At 35.4% G+C, this 23,781-nt stretch overlaps 3 protein-coding genes across 7 annotated transcripts in view; 2 read left to right on the top strand and 1 right to left on the bottom strand.

The window, feature by feature from the left end:
• The window catches only part of LOC106178424 (uncharacterized), an 85,283-nt gene extending 69,048 nt beyond the window's left edge, over positions 1–16,235 (top strand). For both annotated transcript variants that reach the window (XM_086997574.1, XM_086997573.1), the window contains 12 exons: positions 4,712–4,869; positions 5,778–5,925; positions 6,291–6,472; positions 9,224–9,403; positions 9,870–10,061; positions 10,224–10,403; positions 10,725–10,829; positions 11,234–11,491; positions 11,899–12,027; positions 12,356–12,440; positions 12,744–12,998; positions 13,294–16,235. In XM_086997574.1, the coding sequence (XP_086853700.1) occupies positions 4,712–4,869; positions 5,778–5,925; positions 6,291–6,472; positions 9,224–9,403; positions 9,870–10,061; positions 10,224–10,403; positions 10,725–10,829; positions 11,234–11,491; positions 11,899–12,027; positions 12,356–12,440; positions 12,744–12,998; positions 13,294–13,457 (2,036 nt within the window). In that variant the 3' untranslated portion in view covers positions 13,458–16,235. The remainder of the gene's footprint in view (positions 1–4,711; positions 4,870–5,777; positions 5,926–6,290; positions 6,473–9,223; positions 9,404–9,869; positions 10,062–10,223; positions 10,404–10,724; positions 10,830–11,233; positions 11,492–11,898; positions 12,028–12,355; positions 12,441–12,743; positions 12,999–13,293) is intronic.
• On the bottom strand, positions 15,922–18,953 carry LOC106179812 (uncharacterized). Its single transcript, XM_013563581.3, has 4 exons — positions 18,632–18,953; positions 17,548–17,813; positions 17,101–17,264; positions 15,922–16,747 (listed from the first exon to the last, which is right to left on the bottom strand). The coding sequence occupies exons 1-4, from the start codon at positions 18,827–18,829 to the stop codon at positions 16,428–16,430; spliced, it is 948 nt and encodes a 315-aa protein (XP_013419035.3). The 5' UTR covers positions 18,830–18,953; the 3' UTR covers positions 15,922–16,427.
• A 21-nt stretch (positions 18,954–18,974) lies between these two features.
• LOC106170520 (cation channel sperm-associated auxiliary subunit delta) overlaps positions 18,975–23,781 on the top strand; it is a 30,680-nt gene continuing 25,873 nt past the window's right edge. For all 4 annotated transcript variants that reach the window (XR_015331396.1, XR_015331395.1, XM_086997575.1 and 1 more), the window contains exon 1: positions 18,975–19,150. Coding sequence is in view for 2 of the 4 variants with exons in the window: in XM_086997575.1 (XP_086853701.1) it covers positions 19,044–19,150 (107 nt within the window). In the remaining 2 variants the exon portion in view is untranslated. The remainder of the gene's footprint in view (positions 19,151–23,781) is intronic.

Genomic DNA, 23,781 nt, shown 5'->3' with positions numbered 1-23,781 from the left:
CTTTTGGCAGAATCAAATGGAAATATCTACCGTATTCCTCTTTTTTCCATTAATTCATTTCTATTTAGTCTGTGTGTTTATATATTTATTATAATTTTTTTTACATTTTGCCTGTTGTTGGCAAATAAAATAGATACAGGAAAGTTATCATACATACTACACTATAATTTTTGAATATCTTCTTGGAGACAGTTTGAAGAGAGTTTTCAAAACAAGTAAAGCTGAGTTAAATTTTCCGTACTGGATCCTTTGTTTCTTACAAGCAATCACTTTTGCTGTGTATGACATTTTGATTTAAAAATATCTTTTATGCAACAACAAAATAATAATAAAATGTGGATAATGAGTCCTCGTCCTTCATGAAGGTAATTAAAGATTTAAAAATAACAAACTGCTTTTTGTTGTTATTTCACACAGTTATTAAATGAAAATGGACTTAATTATGTAATTCGTTAACATTTAACAAGACATGCATTTTGGCTTATTGTTTAACATTGGCTTTGTCATTTGTATAACGAACGTAGAATTATGAAATTTCAAAGAGAGAAGAAAATAATTATCTCTTCTTTCATCAAACAATGGTAATTTAAATATTACATGTTATTTATAACTTGAAAGGCACTTTAAGATTTTGCTCATACTTTACTGCAATAGATTTAGAGAAAAACATGACCGAAGTTGTAATGACGCTTGTGTTGGGACTGAAATCAATCCTGTGGTATAATGTTAATATAGATATACTAGTAAACAACTTTGTTTTTTATCTTAAATCCCCTTGTGGATACATTGTTAATTGCATATGTGCGTGTGTGCTTGAATGATCCACAGTGGACCTTACTAGTAAGAGTACTTTTAGCAGTTTTTACGTCCTCCTATACTAGAGGTCCCCATAGATATAAAAAAAAAACTGCTGTAGCTTAAGAACATGTTGAGCTTTAATTAATCAAGCCATAAAATCAAATTATAATTACAAATCATGTTCAAACTGTTTCTAGGTCTCTTGGCCTGATTAACTGTGTAGGAATGTCATGGACGTACCTTTCTTTTTATGTAGCTGGTCTCTTACTTTTTATTCATTATCATATCCATTACAGCTAGTTTTTTTTTTTTCTAGAATTTCCTCCTTTTTAAAATTTAAAGTTCCTTTAAAAAATGCTCTTAGTGTGTTCTCTAGTTTTTCAATTTTTTGTTATGTAGTTAAGCGTAGACTTTTATTGGGCAGGGCTTTTCATGTCACAACACGGATGCACGTGCACACGCGTAGCCCCCACCCATCTTAACCTGGTGTCATGACATCGTGTAATTGTGCCGGAAAGGTTTCTCTGAACTGACGAAAACAAAGAAAGAAACAATAAGGAGCACTTGCGTGAGCCACGGTACAAATCCTCACATTCGTGTTGATTAAACTTTTACGTAGGTTAGGACAACGGAATCTGAATATGCACTATCCTCCGAGGCAGTGGCAACTGGTAGATTTTATAGTTGGGATTCATACCTAAGGGCTGCAATAAAAACCAGACAGGATATGAATGAGAATTGACATTTGCTGGATGTCTAAGGATAGAAATCCTCAGGTATTTTTCACTTTATGTCTATGTGGGCCAAGAAGATGGATTCTGGAATACTCCTGGTGATAGTGCTACGTATTAAGATCCTGACTTGAGAAAAAAGGGTTATGCCAGGAAGGCGAGTTGGAAAAGGTTAATATGCAAATTCCAGGGCAGTACTTAATCGGCCACCGGACAGGGCGATTTTCATAATGTGGAATGACAGGCAAGGGAAATGTGATGAATTAGAAAGAATTCTTTTGCTTTGGATTGTTTCTGTTTTGGTGTATTTTTTGAATACATCTTTTTTGTCTCTCTGTATCTTATATTCAAACTTACTGATGTCATTTTGATTGCATGGGATGCAAACTGAGATAGCGTGAGCATGCAGTGCTAGACTGAGGATATATGAAATTAAGGATTGATTTGGACTTAATGTGTAATCTATATAAGACTGAGCTGAGATTCTCGTACAGCACATGCATCGACATGAAGATTTTGCGACAACGTTTTCTGGTGCAAAGTCGAAGTGCTGCGACCAAAGGAAGTAAGTAAAAACGAAGAGTTCTTGCAAATTAAGTCTGTATTTTGTATGCATGACAAGGGGGATTGTTCAGACAAATTTCATTGTTAGTCTGGCTCATATTCTGACCAACTCATTAGGCATTCCTTTGAATTTTCATTAATTTGAATGTCTGCGGCACAGTTGGACCTCTCTCTCTCTCTTTTTCCACACAGAATGAGGTCCTCTTTGTTGGAGAATCAGTGTGGTCGTTGGATCAGGTTTTGCTTGCCAACCAATCAAACTTTAAAACTAGTTTTGAAGAGAGCCTGTTGAATTGATATTTATATTATATGAGCTAATTTCTTACTAAGTAGATAGGTACCAACATAGAGAGAAAAGTTTTGGAATGTTCTAGTAACTTTGATTAGCATTGCTAGAGAAATGTAATATTAGAAAAAAAAATGATTTGGGAAAAATGGGAGCAGGAAATTAGAATATGACTTGAACTGATAGAGAGATTTTTGGCACTAATATAGCAGTTTTCTCTGCTGAAAAGATGGAAAAAAGATGAAAATGATCAAAAGTGTGGTTCCCCACTTCTTATTCTTCTGTATGGTTCACCAGCATAGAAGTCAGGGTAGGTGTTTTTTGACGTAATAAGTAATAACCAATAATGTTCATAATGATTATAATAACTTCATCAAATATTAAATGGGATTTACATTCAAAGGATCTTTAAAGCGCTGTGAAGATTACAAAAGAAAGTATTGTATTGTTTATAACTAAAAGAACATTATATCTGTTAATTCTAATGAGTAATTTATGTTATTTATCATAAGTATCATCACAGATTTATACAGTCTCATAAAACATAACATAACAGTTACAGCAGGCAGTTACATTTTAAGACGCCATCTAATATTTATACATAGGAGAAAGCTGAAGATTTATCTCCCACAAGTAATGTACACATGCGGGGTCTGACTTATCTGCACTATCACTCTTGACTTTTATTTTCTTGGCAACACACAAGTTTCCTTTCGCCAAAAAAAGCAGGCTGTGTGCGTAGTAACAAGAGAGGAAAGTGAATCTTCTGTATGTAGGTCTGCTCTGCCTAGAGCATGTTGAAATGCAGGATGGATTCAGTCACTTGATGTTGTTGTATTTTGTGCTCAGTGTTAAAGAAAATCGGCATAAAGAAAGGCATATACTGACTCCAGTTATGTTTACTATAGTAGCAGGTAAGTTGAAGAGATTAAAAAAATGTCAGAATGGTTAAGTTGTTAGTGGTAAGATGACAAGACCATTCCCTTTCAGTTGTTGTACATTATTTAAAACTCTGCTATTTAAGGTATGGACAGGGTCTTATATTAGCAAAAAGTTTTGGTTCATTGTGTATACAGTAATGTCAAAAATCTTTTGGTACAAATGTATTCAGTATGGTCTGGCGTCACCTTCACAAAGACCAAAATTTAAAATTCAATATACTTTAACCAACGCTTAGTCTGTAAAATTTAAATAGTCATCTGAATTCAGGTAAACAACTGTAGGTTTAAGACATTGATTGAGTCTTTATTTATTTTTATGAACTTGACACAGTGATGGTTAAACTACCAGTTTATATTGGGTCACAGTAGATTCCAGTATTTTGCTTTTTGAAATGAGACTTATTTTTGTCAACGAGTTTTGATGTAAAATCCCTTTCTCCTTGAACTTTTTCTTTAAAATACTAATTGAAGAGCAGAAGGAAGTTTGGCAGAGTGAGGCTGAGATTGATGAAACATGTAGCCTTGTTAGTTTTGGCTTTTAGAAGTTGTTTACGATGATTTACCTGGGTGTCTGATAGAAAGGTAGATTTGTATACAAGGCATGTAATATGCAAAAAGTACATGGAAAAAGAGAATGTTGTGATGATTTTCAAGACTCTTAGCTAATAAAAAGGTGAATCTTTTTATTATTATTATTTTATTTATTATTATTATTATTATTATTTTTTTTTGACAGAAATTGGCTTAGATATAACAACTTTATGTTACCTTAATTGTGTTCAGGTACTTCCTGACTATAATGTAGTTATATATGCCTAAGATGTTTTGCCATAATTGACTTCCAAGTCTTATTTTATTTGGCAAAGTACATGTGCCTCCTGCAATTACCATGCCATGGCTCACTTCTTTTCCAACCTTTGCGGCAATTCCATTTTAAAAAATGAAATGCTGAAAGGTTTTGCATCTCGTTGTGATATCGTTTCCATGATATGCAAGAGGTCATAATTTATGTATTTGGTAAATCTGTGTCACTTTAACTGATTTATGTGTGTGTGTGTGGGGGGGGGTGGGGGGGGGGCACTTACAATGTTATTAAATATGAATAGTGCCTGATGCTATAATTTATTTGGAGAAGAATCAGCCAAGAAAAATTTCATGCTGTTTTTTTTTTTTTTTTGTGGCATTTTGTGGGAATCAGAAGAGAGAAAATTTCTATTATGAAACGAGTATCTCACTGAAGAAATGTAATCATATACCACAATAGGTTGGAGGTGGGTCTAAAGTAAGCTCTCACGGCTGGCAATAACCTTTTAATAATTTTGACAGAAAAATAATTATTTCACCTAAGTTTTTAATTTCTGATTTATTTATTTATTTTTGTATATTTCTAGGGGGCATTTCACTGGTATCACAGGCCATGAAATTATATGGCGGAGAGAAGGCGGAGGATGTGTTTGAAGAAGGCATGCGCACACCTCCCCTGTTCACTACCTCAGACAAAAAGAAGAGTATGCAAGAGATGGTTAGGCCAGGACTCAAGTCAAGAAGGGTAAGCTACCCCCCCCCCCCCCCCACACACACACACACACACACACACACACCACCACCACCACCACCACGACCGCCGCCCCTTCATGACAGAACAGCAGACAAAAAGTTGGCATTAACTGTCAGACTTGCCTATATAAATCAGCAGTGTGTTTTAAATGAGATAATACGTCTGTTTTGTAAACTGGAAAGATCATTAGGTGCTTCATTTTTAGTGGACTACATAAAGGTGAAAGGTTAACTGTGATCTGAAGAAGACAAAAATTTTGGTGTGGATTTCGTAAGCAAATTTCTATCCAAAAACACTAGCATAAGTCCATGCAGATGAGTGTAAAAAGTTCCTCGTCTGCTATTCAGATTTTGACCACAATGTCAAGGCCAATTATTTACGTAACCCTTATCAGCCGTCTTGCTTCTTGTGGATATGCAAACAGCGTGAATGTTTTGTTACCTCCAAGGCGAAAAAGGACCTGGCAACTTGAGATTATGTAATCGGCTTTTTATTTCTTTTCTGGCATGGAGAGTGCCTGGATGTTTCCTTTAGGTGGTCATTTACTGTGCTTGGTGTTAGAGCAGTTGGTTTTTTTTTTTTTTTTTTTTTTTTGGGGGGGGGGGTGACTGGCTGTAATATAATTAATTGATTGTTTGATTGATTTTCTCTGTTGACTATTTTAGCATCTGTCCAAGTTTTCTTTACAAGAATTCCATATTAATATGCATACTGCCCAAAGGAATCGTACAATGATTTTGAACGGCAACTTTTAACTTTGTTGCGTAAAGAAAAGTGCACTGTTACAGTGCACACACTTCTTGCACACACATGAGCAGAGAGAAAAAACGAAAAAACGAAAAAGAGAGATCTAGCTTACAGAGCACCCTGTCTCAGTTTATACTTCTTTTTTGTCTCAGATGTCTACCCCACACCCCATAAAGAACCGTGTGGAGCGAAGTCCGCCCAAGTCTCGACACAACAAGAGACCGCAGTTGGTGAGATCTCTCAGCAACCCAGAAACCATACACCACGCCGGGAAGAGAAGAAAAGCCATCTTCGCTCAGGGTGAATTTATTTATTTAGATTATTTATCATTTTATGCCTAAGTTTCCTTGTTAAACCTTTTTGCTTTGTTTCTGTTGGTGTAAGACTATGGAAATTATTATGTAGAAGAGGGAAGGTGGTTAAGTTATGAGCGATATTATTAAGATAGAATGTTTTGAGAGCAGATTTTCGTAATATTCCACAAATGATGCTTAAGTGAAAGTTACCAGGCTAGACCCTTCAAATTTGGCTTTGCCTTAAAAAGATGAAAGCAAGAAAATATTGAACAAAGTTATTGACCAGTTCTTTGTTTCAAATGATGATATAAATGATAGCAAAACAAATGTAGAGATTTTAAGATTGATATCTATATTATCCATATCTAGGTATGGCCATTTCTACTGAGGCTGGAGAAATTGCGTTGGCGCTCAGCCGTACCTCTACATACAGTAATTCCTCCAATGACTCCGACACAGACTCGTCCTCAGATGACGAACTTCATACCAGTTTCCGTGGGCGGAGTTCCAGTGATCATTCTACGCATCCTGCTCTCCATACTATGGAGGAGGTGAGTATTTGTGTCTCTGTTATCCTGTTTCCAGTCAAAATGGGTCAGCCTAGCTTTGCACGCCCTATCATGGAAGAGAGGGGTGTCTGATCGGGATCTAATGACACAACAGTAATAAAAATATTTATTTTATTAAATTACAAATTAGTTAAGACCAAAAAACTAGAAAATATTAAGAAATATATCTTAAATTAAAATTCAATGTGAAAAATTCTTTATGAGTGGAAATTGAATGATATAAGAAAAAAATTGAGATAATCCATAAAAATTTTTTTAATGTTCAATTATAACTTGCATGGGTAAGTTATTCTACCTGGTGTGGAGGGCTAATTTGAAAAATTCATACCCTAGGAATCTTGGCATCAATTCCAAGCTGTTCAAAGAATGAGCCTGCAGTTAAATTTTATCACCTGGGCAACTGTAGAAATGTTCACATTGTTTGTACGTGGAAATATTTTGAAACTGATGAAGTTAAATGCCATTTGGTTCCTCAGGCTGTTGGATTATACAACTTTTCACGAATATGGAATTGTTTCCTTGTTTAGAAAGTGAAAATTATGTTGTATGCCAGGGAAAACTGCAGAGCAAGGGCTGTATCCTGTTGGCTGAAAAATAATTGAAATTGGTGGGGTGGGAGGGGGGTCAAATTGATTTTTTAAAAAAAAAAATATTTCAGCTCAGGTGGCAGTGGTCAACAGTTATTTGTAAATGACTGTGGTCAAAGCATGCTCCAGGGAAAGTTAGGAAAAATCTTCCAGGCCAGTCACAATAGAAGGACAGACATTCCTAAACTACCTTTTGTCATACTAACGTCCATTGTCCACTGGTCAGTTATGGAGAAATATATTTTTTGAGTGACTGGAATATATAACATCCAGGTTAACAAGAAGGAAATAGGTTTATTTTTTTTTTTTACATCCTGAAGGCACCGCATCATATCCGGTTGGTAATGATGGAGTGAATTCTGTCATAAAACACATATAAGACATGAATGACTTTTTTATTTCTACAAACTGTCCTTGGATTATGGTCATGGTACCGGAAGCTAAAATACATATAAGACACGAATGACTGATTTTTTTTTCTTCAAACTGTCCTTGGAATTGTGGTCATAGTATCGGAAACTAAAATACATATAAGACACAAATGACTGATTTTTTTTTTCTTCAAACTGTCCTTGGAATTGTGGTCATAGTATTGGAAACTAAAATACATATAAGACACAAATGACTGTTTTTTCTTCAAACTGTCCTTGGATTGTGGTTAAGGTATCGGAAACTGTGATCATAGAAAATGAGATTGGTCGGTCATTTAGATCCTAAGAAAAGATGGGGATAATGTTGACATGATCCACCCTCCAGAAAAACTAAAAGATATAACAATTTAGCATGATACTGTGGTGACAACAGAATATGTTGTATTAACTTGGCATGTTAAGTTTTGTTGGTATAGGTGCCCTGTGTGTCAGGTGCTCCCAGAAAACAAAAGGATTTTTTTTTTCAAAGTAATTGTGTATTGGTATAGGGAGCACATGTGTATCATACTCCTAACTGAATGTATTTTGGCAATCTGAACCTTTGTACCAAAGTATATGAGACATTTTCTCACACATTATTGCTATACTGGGCAGTACGAGTTGATTTTTTTGCGTGCATGCATACACGCGCACACACCCTTCCCCTCGTACTTTTGACAGCTGAAGGTTGGGGCTCAGCACGTTTACACCCACAAATGCGTGTGCACACACACACACTATGGTATTTTTGTGATATGATATCCCATTGCCTCTGTCCTTATTTACTCAGAAGTCTCAGTAGTGGAATGTGAGCCCAAGAGATAACAGCAGTTCTAATAATACTTGTGGTTTCTGATAGTTTTACACCTCAATATCCGAACAGGAAGATCAGTCTGCTCCTATAGCAAGGATTGTTCACACAAAGAGTGAGGTCATACGGAAGTGACAACCCTGTTACACATACTGTTATGTATTTATAGTGAGAATGATTGATCTCTTGATTCTTATTTCCATTATATTAAATTGATTATAGTATTTCATGGCCTCAAAAATACCTGACAGGTTCATAGTGGAAATTTTAACTTTTCATTTGGAAAATGTAAACTTTTTTCATGGTCCATATGACCAAGCTCCTTCTTTAAGCCCATCAGGGAAATGTGATTGCGATAAATTTATTAATTGCATAGGTGACATGCTGAGCATTCAATGTAATTAAATGCAATCAGATATTTGGGCTCATGGTGTTTGTATTGATTGCTTATCTTGTCCAGAGTGAACGTTCCCAGAATTCCAAAAATAGCACCTCATGATTTGTCTGGTAAGAAATATCTCCGTTCTTGTATTAAGGAGAGATGGTGTTTATATAAAGGAGTGTTCGACTCGAATTATTCAATGAAAACAATCCCCATTGTATTCTGGGCTGTGTGATAGTCACTTCTGACGTAGGCATTTTGTTGGCAGTATATAAGCTGTGCTGTTCAGATTGAACTCTACAGAGAGAGAAAGGAGATAGTGGTCTAATGACAATGGTTCGACAGGAAAGCAATAAAAGAAATGCTGTGTTTGAGGTTCAGGTAAAGACATGGTGTTGGAAGTTATTGAAATTTGCTACATCTACACAGATTTTTGATAAGTTTGATCGACATATATTATCAAATTCAAAATTGAAAAAAAATATAAGGTAACTGGGGTTTTGTGTGCAACTGAAGTGAAATATTCTAATCTCTCATTTTCAGATTTTTGAAGATGAGTCCCCCATTTATGCTGAGGCATTATGGGACCACGTCACCATGGATGAGGAGGAATTACGCTTCCAGGCGGGTGATGTCATCGAGGTGACGGACATGTCTGACAAGGACTGGTGGTGGGGTATCATCGGTGAGCGCGAGGGATGGTTTCCCGCAGCATTTGTACGGGTAAGGACACTGGTTGCATTCGACATCATTTTATCTAAAACTTAATTATGGCTAACTCCAGTAAGAAGACCATTTGTTTGTGGTCATCCACTGTGTAATTTCTGTATGGGTAAAAAGACATTGGCTGCATTCAGCACTGTTTTAACTCAAACTTTATTAAAGCTACAGGAAGTAGTCCGTTTCCCCATATGCCTTGTAATTGCGGACTCGTGTAGCCAGTGAACAAGTAAAGAAAGAGAGAGAATATGCAGTATGATTATTTAATTATTCTATATTGCAGTGTTACTGTACTCAAAATGTGTAAAGATCTCTTGTCTGACTTATCAAGAAAAGAGTGCCACCTGAAGCTGATGAGAGTCCTAAAATAAATGTTCCTATCCCTAGTATCATTTAATCAGTAGAGTATCTAGGATCAATAAAACCCATTTTCTTAAGCCAGCATTTTTTTTTTTCCATTTTATTCCAGCTTCGAGCCAACCAGGAAGACACAGCAGAAGAATATGTAGAAAAGATGAAGGACGGAAACCTGGACACGCGTACCACCAGGCGGCACTGCAGTTTCAGCTTCCTGAGCAAGGACCAAGCCAGGACCAACGTTGTGAATGAGATACTCAGTGCAGAGAGGGAGTATGTGAAACATCTCGAAGATGTGATAGAGGTATGGCTTTTTAAAAATTTTATTATTATTATTATTTATTTATTTATTTATTTATTTATTTTGTGCTGTAAGGCCTAAAATTTAAGTTAAAATATTGCTGGATGGTACCTCTCTTTGTAGTGTAAAAGCAAGTTCTCTAACTTTTAATTCTTCCCTCTGCAGGGGTATGTCAAACAAGCCAGAAAACGGCCAGAGATGTTCTCAGAGGAGAGAATCCGTTTGATCTTCAGCAACATGGAGGAGATTTACGAGTTTACCAGTGAATTCTTGGAAGAGCTGGAGACGTGTTACAATGAAACAATGCCCCACCTGAGTGAAATTGGCCAGTGTTTTATAAACCATGTATGTATAATGTGTAATTAAAATGAACACTTGCTTGCATGTTTTAATATCCGAAAATTGTGCTATTGATTTTGTATCAAATTATTTTATGGTTAAATTAAGCAAATTCATGCTGATAAATAAAAACACATGGTTAACTTTAGGTTACTAGCAGATGTAAAAAAGTTAAGGTGTATTAGTTTTAGATTCACTTTCAATTGACATAAAATTTTTTTTTTTTTTTTTACTTGGTCAATTATGTCGGTACGTATACCAGTAAATTATTTCTCATTCTAATTTTGTCTATTATTGTATATTTTATTTATCTTTTTTTACCTACAGAGCAAAGGGTTTGAAATCTACTCCGATTACTGTAACAATCACCCTGCAGCCTGCGAGGAACTGAAAGAGGTGCAGAAAAATAAGAAATATAAACATTTCTTTGAGGTGAGTTTCTTTCCTGGCTGGCAGTTACTCCACCTGAATTTCTAACTATAATGATAATTAGGTTTTTGACTGTCTTAAGCTTTCGAAAGAAAAAAAATGAGATCCCCAACAATGTAAACTTGAAAAATTGTGACCGTTTTCCAGAAGATCGGAAGACGGCTTCTGTCTGCCCCTGCATAAAAAAAAAAAGAATGTAATGTGTTCTTTATTTCATGGAGGTGTGTGTCCAGGTGGCACTTTGATCACTGTTGATTTTGCCAGATCTGTCTAGAAAGTGTCCTGTTTCTCGCACACTTCTATGATATGGGTGCTCCCGCTGCCTTGCTCAACAAGTCGAGTAACTCCAAATTCATGTCGTCCCACCTTACATTTTGGTAAAAGGGTTTTATTTCACATTATTTCAGGCGTGTCGGCTCCTCCAAGACATGATACAGATTCCGCTCGAGGGTTTCCTCCTGACGCCAGTCCAGAAGATATGCAAGTACCCACTTCAGTTAGCCGAGCTGTTAAAGTACACGCGGCCGGAGCACAGGGATTATGACACAGTCCAAGAGGCCTTGGAGACAATGAGGAAGATCGCTGTGCTGATTAACGAGCGGAAGAGAAAAATGGAGAGCGTGGAGAAGATAGCGGCATGGCAGCGGTCTGTTGAAGACTGGGAGGTGGGTTGTTTAGTGTGCTTGTGTATTTAGGTTTGGAAGTAATTCCACAAGGAGTAGCAGCCTTGGGTGAGAGAAAGAGAGAGAGAATGTGTTGTGTGTGTGAGAGAGAGAGAGAGAGAGAGATGGCCCAATTTAAGCTGCTATAATTTGACCTAAATTACTAGCAAAGATTGTTAAAAATTGCATTGAATATATTGTTTATTGTAAGAAAGCTGTTTTAGTATATTGTTTATTGTATGTGACATTCAAAATTATTTTTCCTATAAAGCAGTAAATTTATCTAATATAGTAAAGTTTAGATTTCAGTTTTAAAAACATTAGGTTTTTTATTATTGATTCTGATTGATTATTAATTTTTTGAAAAAAAAAGGCCATTACCTATTAACAGTAAATACTTGTTGTTCCAGGGCCCTCATTTACTGGAGACCAGCTCAGAGCTGATCTACTCAGCTGAGGTGTGTAAGGTGAACTCTACAGGCTGGACACAAGACAGGACGCTGTTCTTATTTGACCATTTACTCATTTACTGCAAAAAGGTAAGCAGAAGTGTGTGTGTGTGTGAGAGAGAGAGAGAGAAAGAGAATTTTTTCTTTAGCTTGCACAGTAGATGATACCCCATGTTCACGGCATACCAACCCAATATTCAACAAGATGGGCATATCTGTAACTGGCACATCAACTGATATGCCTATCTTGAGAGAGAGAGAGAGAGAGAGAGAGAGAGAGAGCCTATATGATTTAATATCATGTGAAATTGTTATACTGTTTTTATCAGAATTAAATTTTCCTTCCTCTTTGGTGTCTGCATATTTGTCAGCTTTGCTGTCTAGCCATCAAAATTCACTGTGCTTATTTACATTTTAGGACATGTTGAAGAGAGACAGTTACAGTTTCCGTGGAAGAATAGACATGGACCATTGTAACGTCATTCAAATTGAGGATGGCAAAGGTACGTATGTAACCGTTGGTCGTTTGATAGAAGCTGTTGTTGCCACAAGGATGAAAATATGAGATTGTTTATGTTTGAATGATTCAAGACTGTCAGAAATTATTTTTTCACCTCTTAATATGGTTTAAGTTTGTTGAAGTAAATCAAGTTGTAAGATTCTACTATTTTTTTTTTTTTCAAGGATTGGTGGAGAATGGAATTTTTCTGTGCACTGTCAGGTGTGCTTCAAAAACTACTGATCCTATAGTTTGAATGAAATTTCAATATTCACTACAATGATGCCTTGTTTTTTTTTCTGTTCAGACTCACAGTTCAACGCCAGTGTAAAAAATGCTCTAAAACTTCACGACGCCTCCATCGACAAATGGTACCTCATCTGCAGCAAGACGCCTGAGGATAGAGATCGCTGGTTACAGGCATTCAGGGAGGAGAGACGCAGGGTCCAGGAGGATCAAGAAAATAATTTTGTGGTGCCTGAGAGGATGAAGAAAGCTGCCATCAACTCCAAGCACCATTCCAAGCAGCATTCAAAGAGGTCTTATCCAGAGAAACCATTAGGTGATTTTTTAGACATACTGTACTTCCATTCATCTTGGTATCTTTCATTACTTCCCTATATATGTGTGTGTGTCCCTTCTGTGTGGAGATATGATGAAATGAGCTTTAATCTCTTCTAAATTATACAGTTTTTGTAATATGAAATAACATGTTGTTATTAGAAATGAATGATTGAAAATTCGAATAATAAAAATGTTAATCTATACTGCACGTATACAACTTTGTACATATGCTGAAAAGTTGCCATATTTTCAGTGAAGAAATTAATTTTGGTTTACTTGTTTTTTCATTCCAGAAAAGGGAATCTCAAGAAAAGTGTCTCGCATGCCCTACCCATATCATATAGAAGTCTTGAACAATGTGCCGTCACATATCACACTGCCACGAGGGATTTCTAGTCACGACACTGTGAGCAACAAAAAGAGAAACTGGTTTCCTTTCTTAAAAGGGAAAAGGTAGAGATTTTCACAGCAAAATTTGTACGGAAGGCATGATCTTGACCATTGAGAGAGCAGTGGGTGTTACTTGTTGCTGATCTGTAGCTGCACCAATCAAGCAACACAGATTTTTTTCTGCTGAATTGCACCCAGTCAGGTTGCAAGAATTATTTGCTGCTGATGGTAGCTGCATTGTTGGTGCAGATTTGTACACACAATAAGCAAGTTGGCCAAATTTACTTTCTGCAGATCGTTTAGAAAATTGGTCGTCTGGAAGAGAAAGTATTTTCTCAGGGATGTGAAAAATTGCAACATTCGTTGGATTGTGGCAATTAAATCGCCAATCACCTTGGATGCCATTCCAGCCAATCCAATCTGGTCTTATATTTGGTGCAGAAGATCAAATTCAGAGAACAAAGCCAGGGGTATAAAATCATATGTGACTTAGAAGAAGAGGTGTTTTACCCTCTTGTATAAAAAAAATTGAGGGTCTGACATGAAGTGTTCACCCTCATTCCTCTTAGACAGGCCCAAAGATGAATGAAAGAGTCTGATGTGAACTTCAATATTTCAGGATGGACTTACTTTGAATAAGTCTTGAGTTATATGCAGGATCTCTTATTTGCCATTGAGATCATGTGACTGGGTCAGCTCTCGACCAGTGAAATGATGGACACTATGGTCATATTATGATGATCGGTTTTGCAGTAATGTCAGAGATAAAAAAATATTTGGAGAAAACAGAGGTACAAGACCAAATCTATTTTAGTTGTGTGGAAAATAATTGTGTGTACTCTTATAGTGTTGCACTTGTAACATACTGGGGTTGAATGTGACATTGATTGTTTTTGATTGTTTTACACAGCAAGGAGTAGTTATGGACTGGGCTGTATTGGAATAGCAGTGCTGCCATCTAGTGGGGCTTAAGAATGTACCTGTGGCTGGCACTATTTTTCCAACAAAACTCCAACAAAAGTAGAAGTGAATAAGTCTTTTCTATTGCCAAATCTTTTCTGGTAAATTTATGATAAGTTTTGAGAAGGGTAGTGCCAAAATATTGAGGAGATTAGGACCTATTTAAAAGGAAGCAGGCTTCCTTCATGCTTGAATAGCAAGTGATTGGCAAAATGAGAAATGTTAAATGGGAACATTTGTGACAGTTTTGCCATTTATAATGTGAATTCTCTCATATATTTCATGTGTATAATTGTGACATTGACATATACTAATATAAAGGGACAATTAGTTGGATTTGAAATGATGGGCCAAATTGTATCAATATGGCATGGAATGAAATTCAGATGAAAAATCTTGTGGTACAGAAATTACGTGAAATCTTCAAAACAGTTACTGTTGCTTTTTCTTATATCTCATATTTACGTGATTATTCACAGTCACTCCTAAAAATGAACTTTTCAGAGTAAAAGTTGGTTACCTTTTATAAGGGTCTGGATCCTCAATTAGAAACAAAGCATTGTTTTGCGGGAATTTGCTAACTTCGCTCTCATTAAAAGGACAATTACTTAACTCTTTTATGTGATGAATTTGGTAGATGAACAAAGATAGTTTGCAACATCAGCTGTTTGATTTTGAAAGCCAACTAAGAAATATTATGCAAATTTTATCATATTTTCTAGCTGTGGTAAATTATACATGGCATTTATGCTTAAAGAAATGTTTGCAAATATCGAATTATGTGTATGAAATTTGCATGTAGTCAATATTCATTGCTTTGTATTAATTTAGACAGTGACTGGGAATGGCCATGAATGAACTTACTGTTGTGACAATAATTGCAGACATTATGAGTCACTGTATGATTTTGCCATCTTTGTTATGTCTATTATTGAACAAAGCACCCCAATAATTTTCATACTTATTTATTAAAAATTCCTATACTGATTACTTTTGTCAGCTTCCCCTGGTATATGACTGAAAAATACTGTTTGCTCAAAGCATGCTTAGGCAAGCTTATAGAAGTTTGGGGAACTTGGAAAGACATTTCTTTAACAAGCTTGTGTAATGTTTTAAAATCTCTAGTATATAACTGTTCCTTGCATGCTGGTTGTGATCTTCTTTGTAGATTATTTCTTTTTGTGTGTGTATTTATTTTTGCAAATAACAATGCAATGTGCAATTAGTTCATGTCTTGCTGGATTTTCAATACGTAGCCAAGAATGGTCAGAATAATTCTCTGTTCAGAAGAAGCATGGCTTCTTGTAATGGAAAGATAAAAAGCAACTTCAGTTAAGTGAACTTGTACCCAGAATATATGGAAAAGCGTTCCACTTGAGCCTCCAGTTTTATCCCAATATCATCGGCATGTTAAGTCCAATCAGGTCACAGTGTTACAGTCTTTTGATTTATTGGTATTACTGATACGAAGGTTGTTTATTGATTTAAGATAAAAGGACAAGTGGATTATATATGATACAACACAATATTTGTCACAGCAGCCATAATAAGCAATGTTTTGAATAATTAAAAAAAAACTTGTGTAAATATCAAAATTACAATTTAAATATTTACCTTATTAAGAAACTGTTGTCAGGAATTAAACAGGTGTCAAAAATATTTTTAAAAATGTTTATTACGGAGGCATTTGAAAACATAAATTGATCAAGATTCGATTCGTGTTTGCATCAAGTATATGTCACAATGTACAGATTGATGTTTTATGTAGATTTCTAGAACACTGAAATAATTCTCCTTGTAAATGTTTAAGGGGCCTAAGCTTTCCTTACATTCATATCACATCATACCTGTGTATGGTCATAGGTAATAAATATCTTTCAAATTATATTCGTTAAATTTATTTTTATTTAATTTGAAATTGTCCACCTCTCTCTCTCTCTCTCCAATGTACATGTACACCCCAAGTAGCAGAAATGAAGAAGAATAAATAAAGTATTAGATTCTTTTTAAGGAATATTTTCTTAAACTAAAACTTTCAAATAATTAGAAATTTAATCTAACTTAATCTGTATCAAGTTTAGAGTGCCGTTTCCTTGGGAGCGTCATTTTTCGTGATGTTTTTGCGGTCGTTTTTCTTTCTATTTTCGCGGTTGTTTTCAAACCCGAGGGCCGCCGACCACAAAATTGAGGTGACGCTCTCAGCTTGGCGTTCTGCTGCGCTGCGCCTCATCTTTGACTTTTTGCATCTCACCAGTAACAGGGCCTGTTTGAGCATGCGCATTTCGGTCTGGATGACGGAGATGAGATCGTCTGCTTCTTGGCGAGTTGCTACTTTTCTGTAAGCTTCATACATGGCCGCGCCTTCTTTCTTCACGTTTTTCTCAAGAATGGGAATATCTGCAATGAAATATTGAGTTGCAACAGTTAAGCAATAGTGTTCTGAAATAGATTTTCTTGAAGTTCTCTGTGAATAGCCAAATCAGCAATAGTTTGATTTAGTTGAAATTGACGAGTCTCTAAATCATTTAGTCTACATTTTATCCTTTCTTCTTTTATTAGAACTCAAAAGCAATATCTCAACCGTGCAACGTAACCATAAGATCATTCATAAGAAGGACAAATCACAAATTCAACGAAAAAAGAAAAAAGGTGTAACACTGACCTGCATAGCAGTAAAATAAAAAAAATTAAAAAACGGCAATTAAAAATCAATCTGCAAAACTAAGCAAACAATGTCCAAAAGTACCAACTTTCAAAAATGTCATCACTTAAAGCTAGCCGCTTGCGTTCAATTTCGCTCTTTAGTTTGCGGATTTCTTCTTCTGTTAGAGAGATATACCTGCCCGTCTCTTTTATCTCTCTTTGAAGTTGTTCCAAATGTCGGCGTTCTTGCGTCAAGATTTTCTTCACTTTTCTAAAAGAATAAAAGCGGATTTTCAAGCTGTTTATCCTGTTATGTTTTATTTCAAAGTCAACATAAATACGGTAAGAGAGTTAAGCATTTTTTCTTATTTCTTTTAATTTATTTCTCAAACCCCTCCGGCATTGATTACATTTTTTGCCCCTTCCCCCTCCTCCCACCCCCAGCCCTCAAAAAAATTGTATTGCTTCGATTTGGTTCAATTAAAACCATAATTAAGCCCGTTGCATCTCTCCAACGGAAATTATTTACGACAATGACATATAGGCCTACTTACATTTTCCGTTTCAAAAAGTCGTCCAGTTTGGATTGGTACCACGAGGTCATCTCGTTCAGATAGGGGCATCTCTTGACATTGCGCATAATTTCTCTGATTTCATAAGAATAAGGAACTTCGTGGTAGGCGGATAGTTCGATATATTCTTGATACGGTGGTATTGGTGGCGCTTGCGGCGGGGAGTTACGTAGTTTATTTGTCAAGGGTGTGTCACGTCTCTTTTCCCTAACGCCTTGCATTGGGGGATACTCGTTTGTGTCGTAGATCTAAAAATGTGGGAATATTGATCTGACTTGAAGAGAAGGAATTACAAACAGCCATATCTAGGCCTCGTCATGACTTTTGTCTTTATTCTTTAATAATGTCATCATGTAGTCTATGTGTTTCTGCAAGTAAGTAGGCCTATTAACACTTGTTCTGCATTCAAACTGTAGCCTATGGCAGAGCCCTACGTAGGCAGGAGAATCTTTGAGGCGGAAGGGGAAGCAGCGGTTAAATGTCCACAATACATAAACTTTGAAAAAATTTGTGATAGAAAAAGGATAAATGAGGCCTACTCTATCCAGACCCCAATTAAGATAAGAAAAAAGATAAATAAATAAATGAACTGATCATTGAATTAATCTTTTAACTGATTTAAGATACAGGGCCGTAGCCTCCGGGGGGGCAGGGGGGGCAGCTGCCCCCCCTGGGATTTGAGGTGCAAAAGAAATAATCGCAAATGCAAAATGAACCCACAATTTCTGACTTCTGATTGAGCAATAAATAACAGTTAAACTGCACCAGAATGCAGTTTTATACATACAGTTTTTAAAATTTTTCCACACCGTGGGAGGGGGGCAACCCCTCCCACCCCCCCTCAGGGGCTTCGACCCTCGTATCCGCTTACTGCCCCCCCTGGCATTTTGCTCAGGCTACGGCCCTGAGATAACTTAATTGATTTTAAATTACTTTATAAATTTTAATTAATTAATTAATTAATTAATCAGATAAAAATAATTTTGAAATGGTGAGTCTTTACCTGGGACCCATCAATCATTTCCCTAAACGTTAGTGTTCAAAGATATAAATAATTTCAGCTCACCTCCAGATCTTGCATGCACACCTTACATGAACATATTGTGTCGGCATCAAAAGATGGAGTTTCGATCAGCTCTTTAAATCTCATATTGTTGCCTTCCAGTTTTTCAAGTTCTTCACGAAGGGATAAGCGTTCCCCCGGCAAAATCTGCACCCTGTCTCGCCTGCGGAATCTGTCGCGAAAGTAGCGCAAAAGACTCATAACATAAAAACAATATAGTTTTCAATAATAAAAGGAAAAATCATAAACAAAAATAAACAAACAGAAAAAAGTGGCTCAACAAAAACCGCGTGCCTCCCGAAAAAAATTTGAAAACTGCTTTGTTGACGTCATACCCTCGATATGAAAATTACCCAGCATGCATTGGACTTTTCTCGTGAGAGTAGGCGCCATTTTCGCGTGATTGGAAAGGACAATGATGATGTTCGAAGTCTTGCCACTTTTCTTCTCATATTTGTGTTTATTTACGGCTTCCGCAGAACATACCGAACCAGAATCTGTCCCCGATCTTGTGTGTGAAAGGTTAGATATTCTATTCCATGATTATATGTCATGAAAATTCTGTTTTGCATTATATGCTGGGGCAGTAACCAGCCTAGACTCATGCTTCATTGGGGTCTGTCACTGCCATCACAGTAAATACGATGAGGCCGTACTTTGCGGCTGACTCTTTTACTTACCCTTAATGTGAAAATTCTTAGTTCATTTTTATGTACAGACACAGATGTGTCTGTACATATAGCCATCATCTGCGTCTGTCGTCGCCGTCGCCGTCGTCGCTGTCGTCGCCGTCGTCGCCGTCGCCGTGCACTTTTACCGATAACACGATAAGTGGAAAACCATTTTACCTTTTGACTTGAAACTTGCAGAACTGATGAATATTCATAATACGCAGGTCAAGTTCGAAAATCAGCATGATCGGGTCACTTTTAGGGAATTTATGCTGTTTTTTCACTTTTTTCAGCATATATGCAGCACCGATAACACGATAAGTGGAAAACCATTTTACCTTTTGACTTGAAACTTACAGAACTGATGAATATTCATAATACGCAGGTCAAGTTCGAAAATCAGCATGATCGGGTCACTTTTAGGGCATTTATGCTGTTTTTTCACTTTTTTCAGCATATATGCAGCACCGATAACACGATAAGTGGAAAACCATTTTACCTTTTGACTTGAAACTTACAGAACTGATGAATATTCATAATACGCAGGTCAAGTTCGAAAATCAGCATGATTGGGCCATTTTTAGGGAATTTATGCTGTTTTTTCACTATTTTCAATATAAATGCCACAATGATAACACAATATAAGAAAAATGGATTGGCCAATTGTAATTATACTCACAGGAGTGGTCAATCTTACTAAAATGCAGGTTGAGTTCGAAAATCAGCATAATCGGGCCATTATTTTAGAAGTTATACTGTTTTTCACATTTCCTCAGATTCAATTATTAGGCATGTTAACAGTCTCATTATTTAACTAATAAGATGCCTAAAAGTGTTTGTTTGATATTTCCTGCATCTTTACAACATTGTTAGTTGATTATGTAAAAAACATGGTAAACTTGTTATCATGTATTGTGTAATAAAGTGTCAAAAATGGAAATAAACTCATATCATTGCAGTTTGTCAGATTCAATCATCCACTATGTTCAGAATCTCAGAATGGAGGAAATTGGACATTTAACACTGTTCTATTGATACTTTTCCCATCTCATCAATTTTCTTAGTTGGTCATATAAAATGGCAGTAAAATGTTTATTTTGTTTTATGTTAAAAAAAGTGTTAAAAATAAAAATAAACCCATTTCAGAACAGTGCTGTCTTGTTTACATTTTGGCATTTTCAAGGCGTGACTTTGAAGTTCTATGGGCCTGAAGACCTTTGCTAGTCACATTTTCTGAATATCTGTGAAACAAATATTTTATAATTAAAAATTGATGGTCATTAAGCTGTTAAAAATTATGTAATATTGCATCAAAATTTGAAGAAACCCCTATTTTGGGCACTGCTTCCATGATGACCATTTATGGAAAATCATGTCACTTACTGTTCTCAAACTTACAGGAAAGAAACATGGGACTAAAATACAGCTTTAGTAGGCAATGCAGTCTGTTTGGTATTTTTATTTATTTATTTATTTATTTTTTTTGGCAGTTTAACAGTTTTTTTGTGAAAATTTAATTTTTCACATATTGGCAGTTTCAAGGTGTGACTTTAAAGTTCCATGATACTGAAGACTTTTGCTTGTCACATTTTCTGAATGTCTATGTTACTAATATTTTATTAATAACATTTGATTGTCATTATGCTGTTAAACATTATGTAATGTTGCATCAAAATTTGAAGAAACCCCTATTTTGGGCACTGCTCCTATGATGACCATTTAAGGGAAATCGTGTCACTTACTGTTCTCAAACTTACAGGAAAGAAACATGGGTCTAACATACAGCTTCAATAGGCAACGCAGTCTGTTTGGTAAATTTTTCCGGCAATTTAACAGTTTTTTGTGAAAATTTAATTTTTCACTTATTTGCATCTTTATTTCACTTTTCTCAGCATATATGCAGCACCGATAACACGATATGTGAAATACCATTTTACCTTTTGGCTTGAAACTTACAGAACTGATGAATATTCATAATACGCAGGTCAAGTTTGAAAAACAGCATGATAGAGCCACTTTTATAGAAGTTATGCTGTTTTTTCATTTTTTTAGCATATATACAACACTGATAATACAATATAAGAAAAACAGATAGGCAAATTGTCATTTTACTCACAAGAGTGGTCAATCTTACTAAAACATAGGTTGAGTATGAAAATCAGCATAATCGGTCCATTATTTTAGAAGTTATTCTTTTTTTTTACATTTCCTCAGATTCAATTCTTAGGCATGTTAATAGTCTCATTATTGAACTAATAAGATACATAAAAGTGTTTGTTTGACATTTCCTGCATCTTTACAACATTGTCAGTTGATTATGTAAAAATGATGGTAAATTTGTTATCATGTATTGTGTAATGAAGTGTCAAAACTGGAAATAAACACATATCATTGCAATTTGTCATATTCAATCATCCACTATGTTCAGAATCTTAGATGGAGGAAATTGGACATTTAACACTGTTCTATTGATATTTTCCCCATCTCATCAATTTTATTAGTTGGTCATATAAAATGGCAGTTAATTGTTAATTTTGTTTTATGTTAAAAAAGTGTTAAAAATGGAAATAAACCCATTTCAGAAAAGTGCTGTCTTGTTTACATTTTGGCATTTTCAAGATGTGACTTTGAAGTTCCATGGTCCTGAAGACCTTTGCTGGTCACATTTTCTGAATATCCATGATACTAATATTTTATTATTAAAAATTGATGGTCATTATGCTGTTAAACATTATGTAATATTGCATCAAAATTTGAAGAAACCCCTATTTTGGGCACTGTTCCCATGATGATCATTTAAGGAAAATCATATCACTCACTGTTCTCAAACTTACAGGAAAGAAACATGGGACTAAAATATAGCTTCAGTAGGCAATGCAGTCTGTTTGGTAAATTTTTCTGGCAATTAAACAGTTTTTTGTGAAAATTTAATTATTCATTTATTGGCATTTTCAAGGTGTGACTTAGAACCTCCACGGGCTTGAAGACCTTTGCTAATCACATTTTCTGAATATCCATGATACTAATATTTTATTATTAAAAATTGATGGTCATTATGCTGTTAAACATTATGTAATGTTGCATCAAAATAGAAGAAAACATAATTTTTGGTGTTGCTGCCATGATGACCATTATGGGAAAATCATGTTACTTACGACTCAATCTTTCAAAAAAAGTTGGAAAAGCAGTCTAATTGGCTTCTTTTTCTGGAATTTATACATTTTAGTGAAATATTCATTATTATCTTTTTGGCATATTCATTGTGGGACTCAGAACTCCCATGGACATGAAGCCGAATGGTAATCAAATTTTCTACATGTCCTTGCTATTCATAGTCAATAATAAAAAATTGGTGATCATTATTCTATAAATTATTATGTAATGTTACATCAAAATTGACAAAAATATTTTTGTACTGCTTCTGCAAACATTATGGAAAGAAAACTGTGTTACTTATTATTATGTTTAACTTACAAGTATGACTTTTAGGATTGGCATGCAGTTCAAATTAGAAAGCCAGCTCAATTGGGTTATCATTTATTATTGAATTTATGCAATTTTGTGTTAAATTTTCATTTTTCTCATTCTGGCTCTTTCTAATTGTAAATTTGAACTTTGATGGACCTGAAGCCTTATGCTTTTACTTTCGTCGTTGTTACCTGTTCTGCATAATTAAAATTTGATATTGACTGTGCAGTTAAACATAATGTACTATTGCATCAGAATTGGCAGTCTCCTATTTTTGTGCATTATTGTTTTGTGCTTTTCTTAAGCTGTGTCTTATGGGACAAATTTGTGTGGTCAGTCTGTAAATTCCCCTTGGGTATTCACTAGGCTAAGTTTAGTGCTATAAACTCATTTGCCTGATTAAGTGGCCATTAAATGAGATTTCATAAATCACACTTGTTGATATTTCCCTGTAAACTCCCAAAGGTTAAGCTCTCTGCTAGATAACAGTGTCCATAATAAGGAAGCACTGAATAGCAGCTTCATTAGATTATATTTTTGTTGTTTTCTTTTTAATTTCTTCTCCAACACTGGCATTTTTAAGATGTGACTTTCCCATCCACCTGAGGCTCTGCACAATTTCTGTATTTCCACGTAAGCAGTTGTATTGGTATTCATGTCTTTAAACACTAGTAATATTATTTTATGCACTGTCATCATTTTTCTTATATTGGGACTTTCATCATGTGAATTTTAACTCTCATGGTCATGAAACTATAATCTTATTGAAGGGGTGGATTGAGACCATCTTCTGGGTCTCCTGGAAGACAGTTAGATTTTTTATATTGATGGGTATCTATTTTTTTCTTTTGGAAGACCATCAAAATGGAAGATGGATCAATAAAGATACTTTAGAATACTGTCAAAAATATTTCTGGATCTGCTCCTGTTATTGACCATGTTACCTGTTGTGCATAATGAAAAATCAGTGTTGACTGACTGCTATTATAAGCATTATTTATTGTTGCATCAAAA

The sequence above is a fragment of the Lingula anatina genome, chromosome 10, assembly GCF_051362555.1.
Source record: "Lingula anatina isolate TDL-2025a chromosome 10, LinAna3.0, whole genome shotgun sequence".
NCBI classification, from domain to species: domain Eukaryota; kingdom Metazoa; phylum Brachiopoda; class Lingulata; order Lingulida; family Lingulidae; genus Lingula; species Lingula anatina.
The sequence above is the reverse complement of the archived record's forward strand: the minus strand, read 5'-3'. Positions and strand labels throughout refer to the sequence as shown.

Excerpts from the sequence above, each read along its gene's own strand:
- LOC106179812 (XM_013563581.3), bottom strand. The coding sequence starts at position 18,829 with ATGAGTCTTTTGCGCTACTTTCGCGACAGATTCCGCAGGCGAGACAGG. Across the intron at positions 17,265-17,547 it reads GACTTTTTGAAACGGAAAAT|AAAAGTGAAGAAAATCTTGA; the intron begins GTAAGTAGGCCT and ends TTATTCTTTTAG. Across the intron at positions 16,748-17,100 it reads AAGTGATGACATTTTTGAAA|ATATTCCCATTCTTGAGAAA; the intron begins GTTGGTACTTTT and ends ATTTCATTGCAG.